At 42.1% G+C, this 24270-nt stretch overlaps 1 protein-coding gene across 3 annotated transcripts in view; it reads left to right on the plus strand.

The window, feature by feature from the left end:
- GAREM1 (GRB2 associated regulator of MAPK1 subtype 1) overlaps positions 1 to 23455 on the plus strand; it is a 189896-nt gene extending 166441 nt beyond the window's left edge. For 2 of the 3 annotated variants that reach the window (XM_019714080.2, XM_074340185.1), the window contains 3 exons: positions 894 to 2066; positions 16497 to 16663; positions 18159 to 23455. In XM_019714080.2, the coding sequence (XP_019569639.2) occupies positions 894 to 2066; positions 16497 to 16663; positions 18159 to 19056 (2238 nt within the window). In that variant the 3' untranslated portion in view covers positions 19057 to 23455. The remainder of the gene's footprint in view (positions 1 to 893; positions 2067 to 16496; positions 16664 to 18158) is intronic. The other variant, XM_019714081.2, reaches the window with a different exon arrangement.
- Positions 23456 to 24270: the final 815 nt, after the last annotated feature.

A 24270-nucleotide genomic window follows, 5' to 3' on the forward strand; every position in this document is an offset into this window, starting at 1 on the left:
AAACCCATCTGTCTAGCAATAAGGAACTGGTCAAATAAATTAAGTCATATCCATGTATAATGGCGTGTATTAGGTCAGTATTACAACTGATGGTGTATACATATACATGGGGAAATGAATACATTATAGTGACAAACTCAGTAACAAAATGTGTGTGCATGTGAATGTATTTATGCCTCTGAAACAGATTGATACATCTCATTCTTTTTCTTTTATTTGTGTTACATTGTTAGATTATCTTTAGTGGTAAGATGTATAGAATTTGTTCATTTTCATATCTGTATTTTCTAACATTTCTTCCAATAAACATGAATAATTGTCTAATAAAATAGAAGAAGAGGGAGAAATGAAACATATTTAAATCCTCCTTCCCAATTCCAATTTTAGACAATTTGGTAAAATTTTAATAGTTAAAAAAAAAAATTTTTTTTTCTACAGTGGTGTTCATGAAAGCAATTTTTATAACTGAAAAAGTTATAATGATAATATTAATGTTCCAAAATAATTATCCATATGATAAGCTACTCTATATAGGAAAAGAAACTGGAAGAATGTTTATCAAACTATTAACTACAGCTACCTTTGAATTAGGCTCATGGTGTTATTTTCTCTCTGTGTTTTTCCTATTTCCCAAATTTTCACCAATTTCTTTTCTCTTCAGAACAAAACATATTTTTTAAAGTCTAAACTGATGTCATCTTGTTATTGTTAGCCACATAAATATTATTTTTAAAATGGAGTGGCTAAATTTAACATTAAACAAAACCACATTATATCCTCTGTGTGTGTGTGTGTGCACGCGCGCACATATGTATCTTACTAGCAAGTTCTCTACTTCTTTGTGTGAAGAGACTAAAGGAAACTGACCTAAAATTTGATTTATCCTATCGTAGGTTGCTTCGGGTGAGTGCAATGAAGACACCGAAGTTTACAACATCACCCTGTGTACTGGGGATGAACTCACTCTAATGGGGCAGGCAGAAATCCTTTACGCAAAGACTTTCAAGGAAAAGTCTCGACTCAACACAATCTTCAAAAAGATTGGGAAGCTCAATTCCATCAGCAAGCTGGGGAAAGGCAAAATGCCATGTCTCATTTGCATGAATCACCGGACCAATGAAAGCATTAGCCTTCCCTTCCAGTGCAAGGGCAGATTTAGCACCCGAAGTCCTCTGGAACTGCAGATGCAGGAGGGCGAACACACCATCCGAAACATCGTGGAGAAAACCCGGCTTCCTGTGAATGTGACCGTGCCCAGCCCCCCACCCAGGAACCCCTACGACCTCCACTTCATCCGCGAGGGGCACCGCTACAAGTTTGTGAACATCCAGACCAAGACAGTGGTGGTTTGCTGCGTCCTGCGGAATAACAAGATCCTCCCCATGCACTTCCCTTTGCACTTGACTGTCCCCAAGTTCAGCCTCCCAGAACACCTGGTGAAGGGGGAGGTATGGCCCGAAACCCTGGTTCATCACTGGCTGGGTATCTGCCAAGAGCAGTTTGATATCGATGAGTATTCACGGGCTGTCCGGGATGTGAAAACCGACTGGAACGAGGACTGTAAGAGCCCCAAAAAGGGCCGGTGCTCGGGCCACAACCACGTGCCCAATTCCCTGAGCTATGCTCGCGATGAGCTCACCCAGTCTTTCCACCGGCTCTCGGTCTGTGTGTATGGGAACAACCTCCATGGCAACAGCGAGGTGAACCTCCATGGCTGCAGGGACCTAGGGGGAGAGTGGGCCCCCTTTCCTCATGACATCCTGCCCCATCAGGACTCGGGGGATAGTGGGAGTGACTACCTTTTCCCAGAATCGAATGAAGAGTCAGCGGGCATCCCAGGGAAGTCGGAACTTCCTTATGAAGAGCTGTGGCTGGAGGAAAGCAATCCCAGCCATCAGCCCCTCACTCGCTCCCTGAGTGAGAAGAGCAGATGTGATCAGTTTAGAGGTTCTGTCCGGTCCAAATGTGCAACTTCTCCACTTCCTGTTTCTGGAACTCTGGGAGCAGTGATGAAGTCTTCAGAGATTGCCCTACCTCCACCTCCAGTGCCTCCCAAATCGGAAGCTGTAAGTCATTTCCATTTTTGAATGATACGTGGGTCCTTCTGTCTCTCTGCTCAGTCAGCCACTCATTTCTTTTCTTTCCTAAAAAAAGGATAACTTCCCTCAATGGAAGATTATCAAAATGAGCAAATTTGCTTAATTGGAGTAAAATGTAAATGCTTGCTAGATTATTCACCAGTTAGGGGTTAGAGTTTTACTCTATGTTTGATGAGAAACTGAGAGTTTTTAATAGGAGAGGTTTGAACATGACTTTTGCTGCTGCCTAGACAACAGATAATAAATAGGGAGGAGAAAGCTGAAGCCTAGAGACTAGAGAAGAAGCAATCACACTACCAGAGGTATGAAATGATAGTCCCCTGAACCACAGTGGTTGGTAGCAGTGGTTGGCAGGGAGAAATGAGCTGCTTTGGAACATTTTAGAGGTAGACCTGACGTATTTACAGATAAATTGCATATGGGTAGTGAGGGAAAAGAGAAATCAAGGACAGCTAGAGTTTTAGCCTGAGCAACAGAGCGAACATTAGTGCCATTACAGTGATGGGGAAACTGAAGGAGGAGATTTATTTGGGGAGAGGAGGGATCAAGCGACATCAGCATCATTTGTAACTCTTTCCTAAATCCCTGAAGTTACACTGAGATCAAAGCATAGTTGTTGGTGTGCTCACACACACACACACACCTGAGCATAACCAGGTGCCAGAGTGATTCTGTTTAATCCCTTAAACATAACTCATTCAAAGCTTGAGGGGGCTTCTATTAAATTTTAATGTAAAAAAGTCAACACAGGAGAAGAGACAGGGCCCTCTGTTTTGACCATGGTCTTTGATTGACAGGCACTCTGAACCTTTGCTGTTCATTTCTGGTCATTGGATTTCATTATATCTGAAGAGAGAAAGCCCTAGCAGTATTGGGTGTACTTCTGTTCATTTATTTATTTGACAGTATCTGTTGCCGTGGTTTTCTTTTTTTTCTATTTCTGGCAGAATCCTTTAAGAAATATAAAGCATATTAATCACAATAAGTAGAAGAATTAAAATAAAAACCCATCTGACTAAAGCACAGATTGGGAGGAGGGAGTCTCCATGTACCCCTCTTCCTTCTCTGCCCCCAACCAGGTGGTCTCAGGACACCTCTCTGGAAGAACCCACTTTCAAAACCATGGAATTAGAGGGTGGGATGCTAGAAATGTGACCATCAATAAGATCTGGATGCTAGTATTTTTCAGTTTTATAGGGAAGGTGGCAGACGGAAAGAGGTGACTATCATACAAGTTAACATATGATAAACAATAGAAGCGAGAAGTAGTGTACATAGAGAATGTGTGTGGGAGTTCAGAGGAGAAAGACATTTGTAGTTGGGTAATGAATAAGAGAAGCCTTACGTGGACATTTTGAAATTTTAAATGAGAGGAGAGAGTATGCATGAAATCAGAGAGATGAGAAAGAAAAGCATTCCAGAGTAGCGTGAGCAAAGGTGTGGAAACTAGGACAGGTGAGGAAAACAGGAAGTTCTGTTGGGCCAGTGGAATAGGGTTGAATAGGGTGTATGAAGGGCACTGGTGGCTGAAAGGCTAGAGCCAGGTCATGGACAGCCCTGAATGTCGGGTAGCACTTTGTGCCAGGCGTCATGTTTAGCTGTCCATGCATAGCCCTCATTGCTGCAAAGCTTCCTGAGAAAGGACCCATCTCTGACTATTCCAGGACGTAAGAACTCCCCAGAAACTTCGGATCTGGACTTTTCCCTGTTCCTTGCAGGATCTCCCAGGGACTTAAGGCACAAACCCAGAGATCCTTATATCCAGTAGGGGTCGTGGAATATTTGGGGGAAATCTTGGTGGGGTTAGAGTCCTTGGTCCTTTTATTCATGTCAGAGGATGTTCACCCAAAAAACAGGTAAAAACTAAGGGGACACTTCCTGGCAAGTACTCTATGCAATTTTTAGGTATGTCTCAACTCATCTATGTATTTGATGTTACTTGAACCTTGAAACCCTGATCTTCAATAGGAGTCGGACCACATGAGCTGTTCCTATAGAACTTTGGTCCTACCTGGAACATAGTGGGGACTCTTGTTTGTTGACTGATTGATTGATTGACTCATCCATGATGATCACACCCAGAGTCATTTGTGTAACCAAGTGTAGAGGTAGGAAACCAGCACTTGTTTTTTCTGTGGCTCATCAGATGAGTAAGAACATAAATATTGAGGACCTATTTTGACCTTGGTACTAAAAGAAAGATGTTAGTTCTGAAACGAAAAGCAAATCTTACAGCAGAAGAAAAGGTTTTGGTCTCCAGTGTAAGATGTCATTTCTTATGACATAAGAGCATCTTAACAGAGCACGTCCAGTGTTTATAGAATGCTATAATCATAAAGATTTTTTTAAGCACCTGAAATCATTTAATTTACTTTGAGAAATTAGGCATTTGAAATGAAGTCATATTTTTTATTGGTTCTCTGTCCATGAAATGAATTTTCCATCTTTAGGATGTGTGTGGGATCCAAAGGACGTCATAATTGTTAAATGTGGCTTCAGCTTGTAATTTTCAAAAGGGAACTTTAATGGGGCATAAATTCAAATGCTTCCACAGAATTAAATAAAAGTTCTTTGGATAGTTACAGTGGAGTTAGTTCTGGGAGAGACACATGTCATGTGTCTAACAACTATTCTGCCCAATAATTAAAGATGGTATTAAACTTTCAAGTGAGGCCACTTTCAAGTGAGATAGTATCTGGGAAGGTGATGACCCCCACCAGTTCTTTAGGAATAGAAGTGCTGAAACAATGGAGCAGTCAAAGAAAGCATGTCTTTCACAGTAAGGGAAGCAGAGCTGGTAATTAGCAGCTAATAAAGTCTGTTTTGCTGTACTCTACGAGGTTGGACAATTAAGTTCATGAACTTACAATGGTGTTGCTAACCTTTTTTGATATCAGAGGGATTATTCATTATGAATTTCTTAGCCAAGTTTACTATTTGGAAGTGCAAACAGCTGCGTGAAAAACTTAGACGACCTGAACTTTTCGCCAACAATTTGTGGCTCTTGCATCACGACAATACACCAGCTCACATGGCATTGTCTGTGAGGGACTTTTCAGCCAGTAAACAAATAACTATAGTGGAACACCCTCCCAACCCACCTGGTGTGGCTCCCAATGACTTCTTTCTTTACCCGAAGATAAAGGAAATATTGAAAGGAAGACATTTTTATGACATTGAGGACATCAAGGGATAATACGATGACAGTTCTGATGGCCATTCCAGAAAGAGTTCCAATTGCTTTGAAGGGTGAACTAGGCGCTGGCATCAGTGCATAGCTTCCCAAGGAGAGCACTTCGAAGGTGACCATAGTGATATTCAGCAATGAGGTATGTAGCACTTTTTCTAGGATGAGTTCATGAACTTAATTGTCAGACCTCCTATGACCCAGTCAAGAACTAGAGGTACAGTGGATCCACTGCAGTGTATGTCAATCTGTTCATTTTCTCTTTTTTTTAAATTAAAGTTTATTGGGATGACAGTGGTTAGTAAAGTTATACAGGTTTCAGGTGTACAATTCTGTAATACATCATCTATATATCACATTGTGTGTTTACCACCCAGAGTCAGTTCTCCTTCCGTCACCATATGTTGGATCCCCTTTGCCCTCATCTACCACCCTGTTCATTTTCTTCTGATTCTGTTCTTTACTTCTTGCTTCAGTGTCCTGAGTTATTACATATATTTTTGCTCTTTCTCTCCAGCAAATGTTGATGATCTTTGTTTCTTCTGTAAAAGTGAGAAGAAATCTTTCCCCTTCGGTGCTAATGCTTATTGTGCTTCCTTCTGCGTTGTGCTGCAGTTCTGGCGTCACCTGGGTCATGCTTGTCAGCGCTTTCCTACCCGTATCTTAGTGCAAAACTATGTTGTGGGGCCAAGCAGAAAATCCTCAGAGGTTTAGCCCTCTTAATATACTTTGTACTTGATGTGGCTATATAGAATTATGCTGTAGTCCTCATGTGTCTTTTGTAAAGATTGTTTAATAAGGTTTACAAAAAAAAAAAAAAATTGCCACTTACGTCTCCAAAACATGAGAGACTATTCTCTTCCTAACAGGAATGTCCTGGGGAAAAGAAAACAGTTCCTGGGTCCAGGCATAGAAGGGAAGCAGCCACTTGTATCCCTCAGAATTGTTTCAGATGAGCCCAAGCTGAGGGAGCACGCCCAGCTCACTGAATGGTGACATTTTCACTTTTTTAAATTGTGGGAAGTGCCCTCCAATCAGAATGAGCTGACAGTCCCTCTTACGTGGATTGTCCTTATTGTTTCCTATATTCTAAGCACACCCTCTATTTCATATCATTGTGGGTCTCTATCCATATAAGCTCAGTTTTCTGGGTATTGGGAATTAGGTCTAAAATATTTACCCAGATACACTCTATGCATGACAGTCTTCCAAAGCAGTCCATTTTGTTCTCCCCGTCTTTAGAAGATGCCATTTTGGAGAGCAATGATGGGAAGACTTTATATTGCATGACATTCTATAAATAGAATGTTTGACTTACAAATTGTTCTGTTCTATGCATTGAATTATAAGTTATTGTCAAAACTACAGGATCACAGCTCTTCCAAAACCCTTTATGCAGCAGTATCCAACTGGGGACCTCAGAACCCAGAGATTCATAGCCTTCATCTTCTTCAGTAATAGAAAAAGTGCATTCACTCTTGTTGACATTATAGCAATTCCTGAGATTCATGAAAGGAAAATCATAAAAGGAGCTGTAGGCTGTGAACCACCGGTTTAAACCAAGGTTTACTGCAATATTGATGAAGAATTTGTTAACCTTTGTCATAGACAGGGATGTCCCCACAGTCTATGAGAGAAACAGGGTGTAGGAATTGAGTTGGAAGATGGATTGGTGGCCTATATTCATTGTCATAAGGCTGAAGGTTCATCGTAAATAAAGTTCCTGTAACAGACCATACTGTGTTGTTGGTGTTTGAGGAAAATAAGAACTAAAGGGTAAACTTCATGGCAGATTGACTGGACCTAGCCCAGTAGGTGCTTGAAAAAAATGACCGAGCTATAGAGAAGTAAGTCCGAGTGTCTGAATCTGCCTCCGACAGGTGGATCAATTGATGAGAAAATGAAAGGAAGTATCAGGCACCTTGAGAGTCTTCATGTCTCCTCTTAGTGGAATTGAACTAGTAGAAGCAGAGAGAGACGTGGTCTGCCATACTGTGTGATAGAGAGGTATGTAGCATGGCGTCTAAGCACCACACGTGGATTTGAATCCACACTCGATTGCTTAGTAGCTTCAAACCTTGGGCAAAATATTTATCCTCCCTGAATCATTCCCTGTGGGGATAATAACTTCTTCGTTGCACTACTGTATTGTACAAAGTACTTGGCACTTTCCCCTGGCACTTGGTAAGCATTCAATAAATAGTAGCAGTCACTGAATAGGAGGTGGTTTCTGATTTTGGGGCAGATAGAAGATGATTTGGGGAGAAGATTTTTTTCCTCTGTCCTTTCTTAAGGGTAGAAGGCGTCTCCAAAGAGTCATGGAGGCTGATGGGGATGGGCGTATCTACCTCCATAACCAGACCAGTCAGAGGGCCCTGGCACCCAGGCAGGGGCCAGTTGTCTCCACATTCCAAAACTGTGTGTGATTGTTTCATTTCACTGGGTCTCTTAAGATATTACAAAACCTAATGGGGTTTAAACACAACAAAACATTCTTTTTATCTGACTTCTTGATAAGCTAGGTGTTGTATTATAGTTACCTATCTGTGGAGCCAAATTTGTCATCAGCATAAACCAAAAAAAGAGCTGCAGAAGGGCTCTGCATCCCGTGGACCTCAGTAACATGTAACCCTTTAATGGGGGAATTGGGGTTTTGAAGAACTAGAGTGCCTATGAAAAAGCTACATGTGGTTCTAAGGCTGCAAACACGTGTCCAGAAACTGAAATTCCCAGGCAACCCTCTATAGAAATATTAAAGCTGAGACGTTGCCTGAGCTGATTCTGTTCCTCAGGCATGGCTAGACGAGGTCCCGGTGCTTTCAGACGCCACAACCCTCGAAATGTCCACCCTACATAATTATAGGCCTCATGTGACTACCCAAGGTTAAAAAAAAAAGGAAAAAAGTTATAAAAATATTTGTTTATAAATTAAGGAAAGTGGCTATGAAAATTGATTCTACTCCGAATTTTTATTTTATTTTGTCTTGGGGCTTTCAACTCCTTTCAAATATTAATATTAGAAAAGGCGTTAAAAGACAGATTTTCAAAAAAAAACCTGACACGTTAATATTCAAGTTTTGGTACTGAAAATATTAATCTGAAAGTGATTATTTACTTTTCAAAATAATTGCTCTACAAAAGGCTTCACTCAGGATTCCACTAATTAATGATGTCTCCTAAGGCATTTGACATTTAATTAATTGGAATTACAACTTTTGAGGAGTACCCTCTAAGTAAGGCGTATACCTGCGTTCCCACTTGTTAATTGAAATAAGGTCTAAATTATTATTGTGTTTTGGTAATTTTGAAACTAATTGCCTTCAGTTTCATGTAGGTTGTTTGTTTTTAAATGAAACCTTCTATGCCAAGAAATTTTTTCTCCTGTGTTCATTAAAAGTCTCAAGGAAGAGACTGTTAAAGTAATTATAATATTCTATGGGATAGCTCTTGTTTCAGATCTGCATGCTGAAAAAAAATCTGCACTTTCAGATACCATTTGCATAAAATCATGTAAATAGGAAGGTTATATACCATTTAAGTATATCTACCATGTATTATATGCCTTGCTCAGAAAAGGTCTTTATTCTCTGCCCCAGTGGCATATTCTTTCTTCTGAATCCATAGAAGCACCCTAGAATTTAAACAAGTATTCTTTTCAGAGCCACTTGCCCTTCTGCCTCCCAGTGAGTGGGCCCCTGCACCCCCTGCCTCCCTCCCCTGAGGCTTGGAGATTGGAGGCCATTTCAGACACCGGTCTGTCTTAGGTCCTTATCATTAATGTAGAAAACTGGAACAAGAAACGTATGCATCTGATAATCAAGATTTTGACTGTAAATCACATCTGCCCTTGCGCCATTAATCAAATAGAGGCTCATTTATTGCCATTTTGTCATTAGAAAACTTTAATTTCTGTTTGGCTGAAAATACCCCTGATGGGTATATGACAGGGTTATGAACTCTTTGTATAAAAGCCTCTTTATAAATAAGATTTCTTAAGGCTGTAATGATTTTTGTTATCTGGGAGAGGGAATGTGGGAAGAAATGTAAAATACAGGGCAGAGGGCATGCAGCGAAGGCAAAGTTACAAAGTTCAAGGAAGCATGGTTACAAAACGCCATTCTTTGGATTGCTGACATGAGCCTGAAGTTGGCTTTTTAGAGAAGAAAACTCATAGGATAGGTGAGTTCAATTTTAGATCAAACTCCTCTATAGTGTCATATTTTTTCTGAATCGTCCCATAGAAAGAGAATGATCCTTAACCCATCTAAGTATGCCAAAATCTCTGTAGTGACTGCCCACAATTCTTTGAGGCAGGAGATGTCACCCATAGGCACATGGTGGTGAATTTTAGCCTATGGACAAGGAAGGGCCTTGTCGACAGGTATCTCAGTTCCATTGCCTTTTATTTAAAAGTTGAGTAACCACTGCTATGAAATTGATTTTTTTTTCCCAAAAAAGTTCAGCAAAGAACATGTCATAGTAAGTGTACCATTTACTTTTTTTAAGCTGTTTCTTTAGTCCAGTTAGTAAAGAGGTGTGAAAGTGTCCTTTCTCCCACAGAAAACAAATGGGGAGTTCCAAGAAACAAAGACTTTCCAAGAAACAGTATCATACCAAAAAGCCCCAGTCCCACACCATGCTGCTTCATAAACAGTGGGTGTGTCTTTGTTTCTTATATTCTTTTAATCCCTAGGAAGTGTCATAAAAAAGTTAATATCACAGGAGAAAGAAATTGGTTCATAGGTAATGTGCATAAAGTACTCCAGTTGTATATAATGCTTGAATTTTTGTCCTCTAACCATCTGCATGCAACCCTCTTTTCCAACCATGCAACAATGAGCTTTATACTTTTAAAAGATTCTCCTGCATTATTTTTCACATGTGCCTATTTAGGAAAAAGACTTTATTCTCCATTTTTCACAAATTAATTGGTTCTTTATCCTGTGTTCAGTTCCCTCCCAGCTAAACAGAGTTAGAGCTGTAGGGAGTGGAGAGGAAGGTTAAATGCCTATTCCAGGAGTCAGGCAATCAAGTTAAGCTTTCTGGATAGTACTCTGAAAATAAAGAAAATAGTCCCATTCAGTGATGGATTTGATTTTGACCACAGATTGGAGTTGGGTTTTGACATGGTTGATCACCTTCACTTAGAAACATAAAGCTTTCCAGTCATTTATTCTATTGAGTGTATTCTATCTTTGCCTTGGCTGTTGGATAATAAGCTACCATTGATCACTTTTCTAGTTTTACACGGCCACCGATGGTATGGTGAAGGCTGAGAGCAATGGGAAGATGTGTGTTCTTTCTGTCTTCTTAAAGGAAAAGAGCACTGGGCCCCCGAGTCCGCGTGTACCCGACCTCCAGGCTACCTGTGTGTGTGTACATACCCAGGCATATTTTTCGAGTTTCTAATAAGATAAAGAGAAAAAGGCCGTGCCTCCTTCATGCCAGTATCCCTTTCCAATAACTGCCTCCCTTCCTTTCCAGCCAATTTTCTCGAAAAGAGTGGTCCGTCCTCACTAACTCCATCCTCACTTTCTGTTCTTGCTTCGACTCCCTGGCATCTGGCTTCCGCTCCCCTCACTTAACTCAAGTTTCATTTGCTAAGATCCCCAGTGACCTGCCAACTGGTACATATCTCCCAGACCTTTCCTGACTTCCTGACATCCGTCTGAAACCTTTCCACTGTCTTTCTCCGGCTGTTGCCCCCTCCCCTCCACCTGGCTTCTTTGAAACCATTCAGGCCTGGTTCTGCTCTGTGAACAATAAGATGCGGTCACTTGTTTTTCTTCTTTGTCGGCCCTTCTGCCCACCCTCTTTGGCCCTCTTCGCTTCTCATTTGAGAACTCAATGCCTTCACGACTCTAGATTCTCATCAGTAGAACATCAAGCTCCAACCCGGTATTTTCAAAACTGAACTCCTTGGTTTCTCCCAAGCCCCGTTCTTCCTTCTAAGTTTTTTATCCAATAAATGGCACCAGCATTTGTTTCACCATCTAAGCCCCCAGACCAGAGTATCTGGTGGTTTTAGCCATCCCTCTATACCTTTTGACATTCCTAATTCCTTTTTCCTCAAGACTTTCTCGGTAAAATTCCCTATGAATTTATTCTTTTCCTGACACCTTCAATAAATTCTTGGTGCTCCTTCTAACCCTTGCTCTTACTTTTATTATTACATGGCCAATTTGTATCTCAATTATGTGTTTGTCTCCCTCCCTCCCAACTAATTCCATGAGCTACTCTTTTTTGTATACTCAACTCTAGCTCAAAGAGAGTATGGCAGGCACTCAACATATAGCTGAAATTTTTTTAAATGGAATTAATGTAGTATGCAGGAAAAGGGAAGGGGGTGTTTTTTGGAAAAGTCCGTGTTCTTTGGACTTTTAAGGAGAGTGGGAGTAGATGGTACCTATTATTCTGGCTGGGAGCCCCCAGGACAGACACCTTTTATAGCTTACTCCAAACCCCCACTATTCAATTGTCAGTGTGTTAGATGGCAGTCATTTGACTATGCCTCCCTAAGAATGTGCCTCATGGACTAAAGAAAAGTGACAGCCCTAGAAAGAGCAGAACTCATCATTTTTCAGTAAATTAGCTTTGTATTTATTAAAACAACTATCCGTGGGGACAGTTGTTTTAATCCTGGGTAGTGGGATCTTAGGTTTGCTAAGCATTGAATTGTTGAGCATTTTAGAAAAAAGAAAGACTTGCTGTGAAGGAGCAAGGATGAGAGAATTGCTGGAAGCATAACCTCTGGAAAGAAGAGCTTTAGACCAGAGAATCACTTGTGAAGCGAGGCTCTGGGTACGGATGGGAGGTAGCGCTCCTGCTGCCTCCTGGATCCAAGTTGTGCTCGTTGACGCTGTCGTAAACAGTGGGTGCCAGGAGATTCTCTGCGAACACCCGCGCTACTCATACCCCGATATCACCTACCGGTAGGCAAAAGTCACCCATAATCTGTGATGGGCAGTAACACCTGCCTCGAAACAATACCCACCCCTCACTTAGCACCCGTGTTGGAGGTTTATTCCTGCTAATCCAGGTACGTCTCCGTCCCTGTGCTGCCCCCTGAAGCTCTGTCGTAGATGCTGCATTGGAAATGAAGAGAAGGGCAGTAGTCCACCAGGCACGGTGTATTCTGTTACGTCCTCGTTTTAGGGCAGTGATTGCTCTGGGGTTGCTGATGATGAAAGCCACATTGTCCCGGGTTAGAAGTACCATCATTGTCATTTTCACTCTGACACCATGTCAAATTTAGTGGTGGTCGTGGAGTTGATGGTGGTCATATGTGCCAGGTCTGCTGCGCCTTTTTTCCCCTAGGTTGACACTAACGTGAGGACACAAAAATATTATCCTCCAGCTCCAATAATGTATCAACGACCATTTTCACATAAAGATATAAAAAGCATTCTTATGGTATATGTTTAAAAATAAAAGCACTTTTTTGTTGTTGTTTTGTGTGTGTGTGTGTGTGTGTGTGTGTCCTCTGTTAACCTCTACCTGGCATTGCTTATGACATATTTGTGCCAGAAGTGACAATTCCCCAAACTGGGCAACAGTAACAGTGAGGACACTCCATACCATTTTTTACTTTCAGGCTGATTGAATATACATGGAAAATAATAACTATAAACTGTTAGCAGAGTTCAGAATATCTGTGATGCTCCCAGACCGAGCATGTAATATTTGGGGCTGGGCCTTAGAAACTGGCATTTAAGTGGGGACAAGCAGTGAGAACCAAAGCAGAGACAGGAGCAGGAGAGCACAGGTATTTGGGTAATACTGAACCCACCACGTTGGATGGACCTGTGTGTTACTATAGAGGAACAGTGGGAGAAGTAACCAGAAAGATGGACTAAGATGGAGTAATTTCTTCTAGCTGGAAGACATAGCTAGAAAGACTGCAGAAGGCCCCAGTGAAGGCAGGAAAGGCTGGACTTTTTCCAGTAATCAGAGGGGGCCACTGGAGATGGGAAGTTACATGATGAAAGCCACATGCTGAGACTTTTAGACGGAATGTGCTGAAAATATAGCATTTAAAGGTGAAATCGAATATGAGGGGAAACTGGAAATAGGGTGATTGGCCATCCAGTCTTGTAAATTGCCTTTTATTGTCAGATAAAATTCACGTCAAACACAGCTACATTCCTCTTGGATATAAACGTCCCACGTTGAATCAAATCAAGAAGCAAAGAAAAGTAGAATGTTTCCTGCTGTAAGGGTGTGAGAGATAGGAAGTAAGCTAGTACAATGAGCCCACACTATTTGTTACTTCTGAGTCCCAAAATATATTCATTCCACCAAAGCATATACTTTTTCCCATAAAATGCAGTGAAGTGTGACTTCATTTGAAGGACCACATATGCAGCCTCAAGTTGAAAGTAACACGTGGAGATGTGTTTGAAGGGTCCTCCACTGCGCTCACCCATGGAGAACCACCCTCACGCCCCGGCCTGGTGTACCCCAAGACCTTGTTTTGTGCCTCGACAAAACTACATCTGAATTTGTGTCATGGACGTGACCCTTTCAAGTTGTTTTTGTTTTCTTTTGTTTTTAACTAGCTTTTCTCCAAAATGGGTTTCAAACAAGCCTAGTTCTTTCCCTTTGAACTCACATGATGACATCCAAGCTGCCCTGTCATCACAATGGAAAACAAATCTGTCTCTGGCCTTATATAAGTATCTCTTCGCTGACCATATCCCACTTTCTAAGAGTAAGAATAACACATGCACACGCTCTCTCACACATACATATTCATTCTGTGTCTCCTTTCAGGAGTGTGGCCACCCCAAAAGCTTTCTATATCTCAAAGCTGTTTGGAGTTGACCTGTACACACTCCCCGTTCCTCATACCTCACCTCACAGCGCCCTGTGGCCTACAAATGCTTCTTTTCACTACACACCCCACTGCCCCCAATCTCCTCTCATGTGGGAAACCTCTTGGAAAGCTCTTTAGGACTCCCAATATGGAAGGAGGTGGCAGAACCAGCTCGAAGTGACCTTGAGTGCCTGGGGTTGGCTATAAGAACCAGAAGAGAGGACTTCCCATAGATCAAATACAAGTGGCTTTTCTGTGTTCTAAGAATTAGGTCAGCAGATCACTTTACATTAAAATGCATATTGTAATTGACATCTCAGCATATTGTAATTGACATCTAGGTCAGCAGTGTCTAATGAAATGTACTTAATGATTAATTCTAAAATTTAGAAAATTCTAAATCAAACTGAGCATTAACCGAAGTTTCCTCTTGCTCCTCCCCTCTGTCCCAATATTGAGGAGTGACTAAGCGTTTATTTTAAAAATGAAAAAGTTAACTGACAGACTCCTCATCGTTTCACATTTTCCATGATTCCTATTTCTATAAGCATAAACAGAACCAAGCACATCTATAATATAGTTATACCTATCCATTCTAGACTCTATAGACATTCCCTAAGGAAGAAAAGAAACACAATTGGCTACTGTGTAATTCACTAACAAGGCAGATGCCAGGTGATTATTGGTTACTTATATTACTTATTTGTGTAACCAGTATATATTACCCCAAGCCAGGGAGAGGGGCGACCCAGCCAGAGGTTTTCAATGCCCTAGTTGGTTCTCAGCCTCTTAAGAAGACCCAAAAGTGGTATAAGAGACTCCCGTGGCTGGCTGAACAATCATCTCTTCCATATCCAGACCTCATTTCCTCCCAGATTTTCTTTCTGCATCTACCGCCGCCACGTTTTTAAAAGCTCAAAGGGGGAAAGCCTGCAGCTGTTGAAGAAGAAAAGCTGCTGCTCTGATTATTTTGTTTGGGCCTAGAGAGCTTCTCTAAGTGAAGCACCGTAACCAGTGGGTCCCAATAAAGCAGGGTGGTGGGTCCTCCAGATGGGAGCAGTAATCCCCAGCCCCAGGACAAAATCCAACATGAGATTTTAAAAAGTGCTTCCTTTTCACGTAGAATTGTGGTTTGCCAGGTCACCACAGTCACATGACTTCTCTTACCGTCCGATTTTCCCTGGCACGTGAATCAGGCCTGGGAAGCCAATTAGAGGCGCTGCCTGCAGTGTAGGTGGTAGAAGATGTAACGTACGGTGAACCCATTTCATTTGGTCTTAAGCAAATGCAATACCAAAGCTAATGGGAGCCTGGCTGTTTCGTTGTCTTTATTACCCCAGAGCTGCTGAGACAGAAAGGATTTGAAGACAAAGATGAAGAAATTGGTGGGGGTGCAGCCTAAAAGCAGGCGAGGGTGTTTTGATGAAGTCAGAATTGGTTCTATTTTTACCTGTGTACGCTAGGGTAGGCTGGCAGAGCCAGGTACAAACTGCCCCCTGCTGTCTGACACAGAGAACTACACTAACATGTCCACTTTATTAAAAAAGAATCGTATTCTGAATGCCTGCCGTGAATGGAAAACAAACGGGGGTGATGGCTGGACTCGCAGAAGTGGAGGACATCACAGGTCACCTAGATCCTCTCCAATGTGCAGATGAAGGGAGTCTGAGAAAGTTGGAGGCATCTCTTGTAACAAGTACTATTTGGGGGGCGTCTGCGGGGGGCGCGGTTAGAGAGCTGCCTCAACTATTCCAAGCGTAACCTTGCTTCTCACAGTGTGGTCCCGGTCCGGCAGCTTCAGTGTCTCCGGAGAGCTTGTTAGAAATGCAGTCTCAGGCCCCACCCTGGGTCTACGGAATCCAAATCTGCATATTAAGATGCCCAGGTGCACATTTACATGTGAGAAGCCCTGAGCATACATTTCAGAAGGAGCTTTGACACTGGAAAGGTCCACTGTGCCCTAAAGTTTGGATCAAATGGAATTCCCCTTGAACAGTGAATAAACACAAACAAATAGGCGAATTTAATCCTCTCCCAAGATCATGATTGCCTTATGCCCTTATTTTCTTCATACTGCTATTTTCATATGTCCTCACATGTCACTAGCTCTTTCACTTACTGTAGTTCGCATTACTTGGTATCTTTCAGCAGCAGCTGGCCCTTGCCACACAGTTTCTTTGAAAATCAGTTTGTCCCAGCAAGTATGTGACAGGCAGCGATTTATCTGGCAGCCTCTGTGTTTCCCTTCACTCTTGTTGGCTTGGGTCCTCTCTCTCCCTTCCCGACACCCCTGCTGTTCCTGTGTAAGAGTAGTGACTTGACCCTACAGGATGGAGCTGGCTCCCGGTGGCATTGCCAGTCTGTTGCTAACCCAGAGTGTTCTTTTCTGCGCCAGGTCAGGGAAGAGTGCCGGCTCCTGAACGCCCCACCTGTTCCGCCCCGAAGTGCAAAGCCTTTGTCCACCAGCCCCTCCATCCCTCCTCGCACAGTCAAGCCAGCGCGGCAGCAGACTCGCTCTCCCAGCCCTACCTTGTCCTACTATTCTTCAGGGCTGCACGACATGTAAGTGTTCATGCCAGGGCCCACCCCCTCCGACACGATTCTGCTCAGCGCCCAGGACACGGGATCTTGAGAACCGTGTTAAGGTAGCCAGACCCTAGGCAGGTGGGGGGAGAGAACATGTTCTTTGTGGTTTTAAAAAGTGTTCGTGGGAGAGCACGATGGAGCCCCAGTTGGTTTGGAGCTAGGATGAAAGAGCCAGGGTCCTAGGAAGAAAGCCGTGAGCAATTCAGGGATGAAGGCCAACTGGATTCTCTGAGAAGCCACCGGCAGACGGCCATCAGTTCTCACAAACCCGCATCTAGTTCTTTCCACCTTGACTTCAACACAAGTAAGCAGACAGCACCTTCACCAGGGACTTAGAATTGAAAGGGTCCTCTTGGCGCTCTCCTCTGAATATCCACCCAGTCCCGGAATCTCTTCTTACCATCGCTGTCGGGTCGTCATTCACTTCTGTCTGGATCTTTCCAGCGCTGTGAGCTCATTCTTTTGCGGTGCAGCTCGTTCCATCCTTAGCAAATGCGGGTCCCTTTTTTTGTAGAAATCTTTCGTTACATCGAGTTGAAATCTATCTCCATGGAACTGTCAACTCTTTCTTGTGTCTAGAAAAACAAATAAAGGTACACCTCCCTTCTGTTTGTCAGCCTGTGAAAAGATGATGTCAGCTGTGCTGTAAGTCTCCTCTTCTCCAAAAGAGACAGCCTCGGTTCCATCCGCTGTGCCCCTGACATCACTTCCTAATCCTGTATCAGTTTGTTCACCCGCTCTCAGCACTCTGGCTTCACTGTCACTCTTAACCTGTGGCCCCAGAGCAGAATGCACTGGCACTATTCCACTTGGGATCTCTGCAGTTTAAAGTAGCCCATCTTTGCAGGTGTTTTTGTTCTCCAGACATTTAAATCCTTATGCTAATGTTATGTAATTGTGCAGAAACCTAGGCAAAATAAACATTGTATCTGAAGCATTTCTTCCTGCATCAGACTTTTGGGTGTAAATAGAATCATAGGTGGTGGTGATACAGTTATGTCACTGGAGCACAAGGCTAGCACGCAGGAGGCACCCACTGACTGCACTCTCCCTCCACCTTTGCCCGCTGCAGACATCACTAATCAATCATAGCACCTGTTGGTGATAAGCCCAAACATGGCTGAAGAATTTTTCTCATAGAGATCTAGGCACCCACTAACAAGGATTTTCTTGTTACTTAAAAAAATAAAAAACAATAATAATTATATATTTGCCATCTCCACTGTACCATTTTAAATCATTACGTTCATATCCGTAATTACCCATGTATTTTAGTAATTTAAAGTTTCTTTTTTAAAAAAAACTCAATGAGGTTAGCGGGTACTTGATTGAATTTACAATAACAATTTTCCTAACTACATTTTTCTACTTGAAAATAACATCTATGGGATAAAGAAAGGCTTGGGATTTGACTTTTTTTTTTTTTTTTTTTTGAACTAATCTAATCTCCCTGTTTGTGTTTGCTTTTAAGCAGCGTTACTAAAAGTGACACAAGTCCTTCTGAAAGTGCTCCTGTTTCCTGCTATCCCTGTCACCGAGTGAAAACTGACTCTGTGGACCTAAAGTCCCCATTGGGAAGTCCTTCTGCGGACGTGTTCTCCTCCAGGCTTTCGTGGCCTAACCATTATTCAGGAGCGTCGGAGAGCCAGACCAGGAGTGACTTCCTCCTGGATCCCAGCCGGAGTTACAGTTACCCTAGACAGAAGACGCCAGGCACACCAAAGAGAAACTGCCCAGCCCCTTTTGATTTCGAAGGCTGCGAGCTCTCGGCCAGCCCCACCAGCTCCGTCACTGCAGAATTCGGTAGCAGTGTCTCCGCTTGTCCCAAGTCAGCCAGCTACTCTCTGGAGAGCACAGATGAGAAAACTCTTGCAGCGGGCGCGACAAAGCAGAGTATGTCATGCCCTGCGTTACCCCCCAGGGCCCCAAAACCAGTGGAAGAGAAAGCCGCCTCCGAAACTTCTCATTTGCCTCTGAAAATCGATGGTGCTGAGGAAGACCCCAAGTCTGGGTCACCGGACCTCTCTGAGGACCAGTATTTTGTTAAAAGGGGCCTGCAGGACATCTTCTCAGTCTCTTACCCTTTCTCCTCTCCGCTCCACCTCCAGCTGGCCCCCAGGTCCTGCGGCGATGGCTCCCCATGGCAGCCCCCTGCTGACCTGTCGGGACTGTCTATAGAAGAAGTGTCCAAGTCATTACGGTTTATTGGTTTGTCTGAAGATGTCATATCCTTTTTTGTTACGGAAAAGATTGATGGGAATTTGCTTGTTCAACTAACAGAAGAAATCCTCTCAGAGGATTTCAAATTAAGCAAACTGCAAGTGAAGAAAATCATGCAATTCATTAATGGCTGGAGGCCCAAAATATAGCCAAATAACCCCAGCTAGCATTGAACAAAACTGATAAATTTGTGTGCTAGAAGAGGTGGACTGGGACACAGTTTCATGTTTTTTTGCACTAAAAACCTTCTCTGTATATAGGGATAAGAGAAACTCTTACTATGCAGATTACGTTTTTGAATGGTGAACAGGCTATTTTGTACATCAATAAAAATGTTGTACAGAACACTTAAAGGTGTGCCTTGTACATCACTCAATATTCAATAGCTGCTAAAAGACAGAAGGCATGTTCAGAGAACTAATTCTTACCCACGTAGGTTTATGCGAGAAGGTATGATATTTATTTCAAACTAGCCAAAGCTGAAAGACATAAGCATCTTTAAAAAACAAACAAACAAAAAACAAAACACTTTTGAACAACAGTTCCCTCCTTTGGGGGAATCGACTTTTAGACAATTAACTCTGTTCTGTGCTCTGTCGTTTGGATTACTCAATGCTAATTGTTTTACTCTTGTGCCTGACAGTGTTTGTGATGAAATGATACTGATGTTATGTGTTTGGTGGGGAGCTTTTCATCAAAAGGCACTTTCCAAAAGTCACGTGTTGATAGAAGATATATGATGTCCTTAGAAAAACTACAAATCATGACTACAATAATTTACCTGTAACTGCTGCTAATTTTATTGAGCAGAGGGGGATAAAAACAGAATAGATGCATATATGTATCTGTATGTATACACAGTCCAAATGTATATGTTTTAGACATCATTTTGAATCTGATATTTTAGGTAACATCTGTTCACTTTCAAATATCCACTGAGGTTTGGAGCCATTAGTTAAGTTGAGTCTTAGGAAGAGTGGACAGAAAGATCCAAAGGTTCTCAGAACCCTGCCCCTCGAAGCTCAGGCTTTTTAGGGCTTTGTCACTGAAAACTTGGAAGAAATCAGCAGAGAGTCTGTAGTGAAGAATTTAATTTTAAGCCCACTATAGGGCTGGGTTTTGCATATAATACTCCCATGCTGATGTTTGGGGAAATGACAGTTTGTGTCAAATGACAGTTCTTCTCGGGTTTGAGGGTCTTATTCTCCTGGTGTCTGACGGTGAGAGGTCTGAAGAGCATTTCTCAGAGCATGTCAGGTGTCCTTGGCATGCTTCATGCTTCAGGAGAGCGCAGGGGCCAAATGTACCGTCTTTTATTTGAGCTACATCTGTTGAGTAATTTTTAAAGTATCGATAAGAGTACGTGTTTAGTTCATAAACCTCTTGCCTCTCTTTCAAAGAAAATACATTATTACTACACTTTTATTCCAAGAATTTCAGAACATGATTCTGAGAATTGTTGCCAAATATGATTATAAATATTCCAAAATATACTGGCCTCGTCATCATGCTTGACTTTTTTGAAGGACTGTAAATGTTAGAAAAGTTGTCGTTCTCCAAGCAAGCCATCACCCATAGCTCCGCGCCCCCACCCCCCCACGCCAGAGCCTGTCTCCAGATGCTGGATGTGCAGACAGACGGTCTGTGACAGGGCAGCCAACCAAGTGTCAGCGTGACTTGCAGAATTGGCTTCTGTCTTATCATCCGCTCTTCCTGCTCACCCAAATAAATTAACAAATGTAAAGACAAGACCCACGCATCTACCTTGGCAGACCTGTGCAATATGGCTCTATTTCTTAGCATCAGAGATATTTTCAACCCATCTTATGGTTTAGAATTGAGGTGAATTGATAACTCTTCTCATTTTCTATCTTATATCTCCTTTAAAAAGAAAAGGCATTTCCCCCCTAAACATGTCTCCCAAAATGTGAATTCTATACTCCTAAGTAAAAAGTAGCCCATAAAAAGAGTACCCGGCACAACTTGTCAGACTGGAACAGCTGTTCAGAAGTAACTGACAAATCTATGTAGACGTTTGCAGTACTGCACTCCCATGAAAGGAGTCCCCTCATCACTTTCGTTTAGAAAGGATTCTTCTGTGTCAGGGGCAACTCCCTTAGTCATGTTAAACTCCCAGAACTTTCCTTTAAAATAACAGACAGGATGTGATTGAAAAGCTGCATGTTTTCTTCAGCACAGCCTCGCTGAATCTGTTCTTACATAGGTTTTGGACACAATTCTCAAGTTCAGGAGGGAGGAACAGGGTGGGTTTGGGTTGGCTATGAAGGTTGCCCCATGTAAACAACTGATTCCTTTTATCTTTTTTTTTTTTTCGGCCAAACTTTACACAAATTAGTTTCTGTTTTTTGTCTTGGCATATTTCCATTGAGTTTATGTTGATAGCAATATAGAGACTCCTTGAGGGCAGAGACTGTGGCCTTTGATTCATGTCTTCAAAATCTATTGAGCATCTTTCGTGTGCCAGACCCTATGCTGGTATGACTCAACAGTGCTGAAAAAAGGATACGGCTCCTGCCCTCTGGGAACTCATAATATTATATTTAAAATCACAGTTGCAGAGACTGTGTATGTGTGGGTAAGAGAGACATGAAATCCTCTACACAGTTGGATGTGTGGAAAGTTAAGTGTGCCCTGTCTTCAAAGAACCCACAGATGCAAGAAATGGCAACCTCCATTAAAGGGGTATAAAACAAACATCACAAGACTGTTGGAATCTGTGGGAGGCAGACAGGAACTCTGACCCCTGCTAGCTAGTATTCTCTTTTACTGATTTGGAATTTTGTTCATTGTAATCAGTATCTTCTGGCATCTCTAAAGCCACACATAACTGTCTTTGCTGGTCCTGAGCTGCACGTGTCAGTAGAGTACTTTGGCGCCCTAACTAGACAAGGCATGCGTAGCCGGAGAGAATCACGACAAGAAACGCAGAGCTGGGGGAGAAAGAAAACAGCTTTTCCCTTCTGAGAGCTGAGATTTTGTAGTGAAAAGTGATGTATAAAGATCCCCACAAACAGAACCTTTCCAACCAACCAGGTCAAGACTGAGTATATTTTCTGGCCAGTTTCCTGCAAACAGTGCAGTGACCACAGTGCTTGGGGGAAAGTGTCCAAACAGGACCCTTTTTTCTGGCGGGGGCGGGGGTCCTTAAATTCATGGCTAAAATCATCATGGCCCCATCAGAAAAGAAAATCAGCAATAAACCAAACCAAGCAACTGGAATATAAAATACGGACCTGGCTTGTGTTGGGAGGGAGAGCTCCATCCAATACCCACAGATCAATTCCTTTTCGGAATCTTGTAAATGCCTGCACGTCCTCTCTTCGTTCAGTTGAGCTGCTCAACTTGCTGAACTGTGAAATTTACATTTGTACTCTTTCAACCCACATATACCATGCAAGTTTATGAAGTTGGAGCAACTAAATTGCAGTGTTTACTCTTGTCTGATATAGACATCACACAACAATCTTACGGGAAAACGTTATGACAGTCCATGCCGACCGTTCTCAGACATGTCCATAAACACCTTCTGCTCACGTTCCAGAACCACCTGCACAGCCTCCATACAGCTCCTCGAGAAGTTCTGGGGTGGGTGTGGATGGATAAGAGGGTTCTTCATTTTCCAAACACTTTGTATAACAAGTCACTACTCATCACACCTAAAGAGTATAAGATTAACATTTTGAATAACAAGCTGGAAAACAAAACAGTTCTCCAAAGAACCTCATGAACTGTTCAAAGAAACTTGCAACTTCATCCACCAGAAAAGTTAAACCTGCTGTTGGACACATGAGGCTCAGAAATGTTGTCCATGGTATCAATTCCCACTATTTTTCTAGTAACGTAGAGGCACCGGGCTGCTAGGGCAAGAAGAGTAAAATGCCCAGAGTGCAAATGATGGAAAGTGGGACTTTTATATAGTGTGAAGTTGTAAGATGATGGAGTTCTTATGGCCGCTTCTTGTCAAAAAACATCATATATAGTCTTTAAAACTTGGTGTTTTAAACTTTTGTCTAATTGTGAAAGCCAGAAACAAGAGGTAAACGTGATTTCAGTTAAAACGATATAGAAATATCTTCTGTAATTTTGCTGCTCTAATTTTTAGGCTATGATTTTTGGAATGAGCTCATCAGATTACAAATTTACTTTGTTTACAATCTCATGTAGTAGGGCTCAGATAATTTCTTAGCTATAAACCTTTCCTCCCATTTCACATTAAGTTCCATTTAAAATATTGTTTAAGCTAAGCCTAAAAATTGAACCCAATTAATTGAAAATTGGGGGAGTTTTCCTTAATTTAAATGGAAATGGTATATTCTTTTCAAAGAATTTTGTAACCAGTTTACTGTTTCTTTGCTTGGAAAACGGGGGGTTGTTAACTACCAGTGAACAGTTGCATTACTTTCCAGAGCACTGTCTAATGGGCCCAATGTGTACCTCAAGATAAACATGGTATGTTATGTCTAAAATAATTCATTGTTGATTTAAATGGTTCTGAAATGTCTATAAATAAAGAAATTTTAAAACTTGCTCTTCTTGCAGTTGTTCCTTCATGAGGCCGATGTGGTACACAGTTTTCTAGAACCTCCTCCCCATCCTCATTAAGGAGAAGGGATCTTGTCTGAAGGGATTTTAATGCTGCAATCCCATTCTGTATGAACGAGAGATTGAAAACTATGGCTGTTGTACACCGAAGGAGCTAGAAACCAAGTAACCTGACGGCATGCAAACAGAATCCAGTACCTGTGTGGTCAGGAGTTAGAACAAAAGACAAATGTGGATGACCTGGTGAGCGTAAAAAAAAAAAGTTTGTATGGGGAAAAGAAAGATAGTACAAATTCATATCTGTTTGGCTTTTCTCTTGTCACATCTCTAGTGTAAGTTAGATAATTACAACTAGCACAGACAGTTAGCTGGAATGGTTGTCGGTACCAGAGAAAGTCATGACCATTTAGCGCACTGTGGCATCCGCGAGTAAGTTTTACAGAAAAGTTGGCAAATGGCAAGTGGAGGTTGGTTCAGGGAGCTGTTAGTGGACTCCAAATAGCATGAAATAGCTTCCCAACATTTTATGCTGTAAGTCTTCCTCTTTTGTTTTTTTTGTTTTTTTTTTAATCCATTTTAATTTTTATTGAGGGCCTTCTGGGGAGGGTCAAAGGTCTGGCGGGACAATGAGATCAGATGTCCTCAGCATGGGGCCTGGTTGGGACCTCCCCAGCTTCACACAAAAAAAATCTTCCTGTTTTCTTTTACTAGACAATGTACCCACAAATCATTCATCCCATCTTATACTTAAACCTTCAACCTTCTGTCCTGTTTCACAGGAATAAAACCTGTGACTAAAT

This window comes from Rhinolophus sinicus, linkage group LG09, assembly GCF_036562045.2.
Source record: "Rhinolophus sinicus isolate RSC01 linkage group LG09, ASM3656204v1, whole genome shotgun sequence".
Lineage (NCBI taxonomy): Eukaryota > Metazoa > Chordata > Mammalia > Chiroptera > Rhinolophidae > Rhinolophus > Rhinolophus sinicus.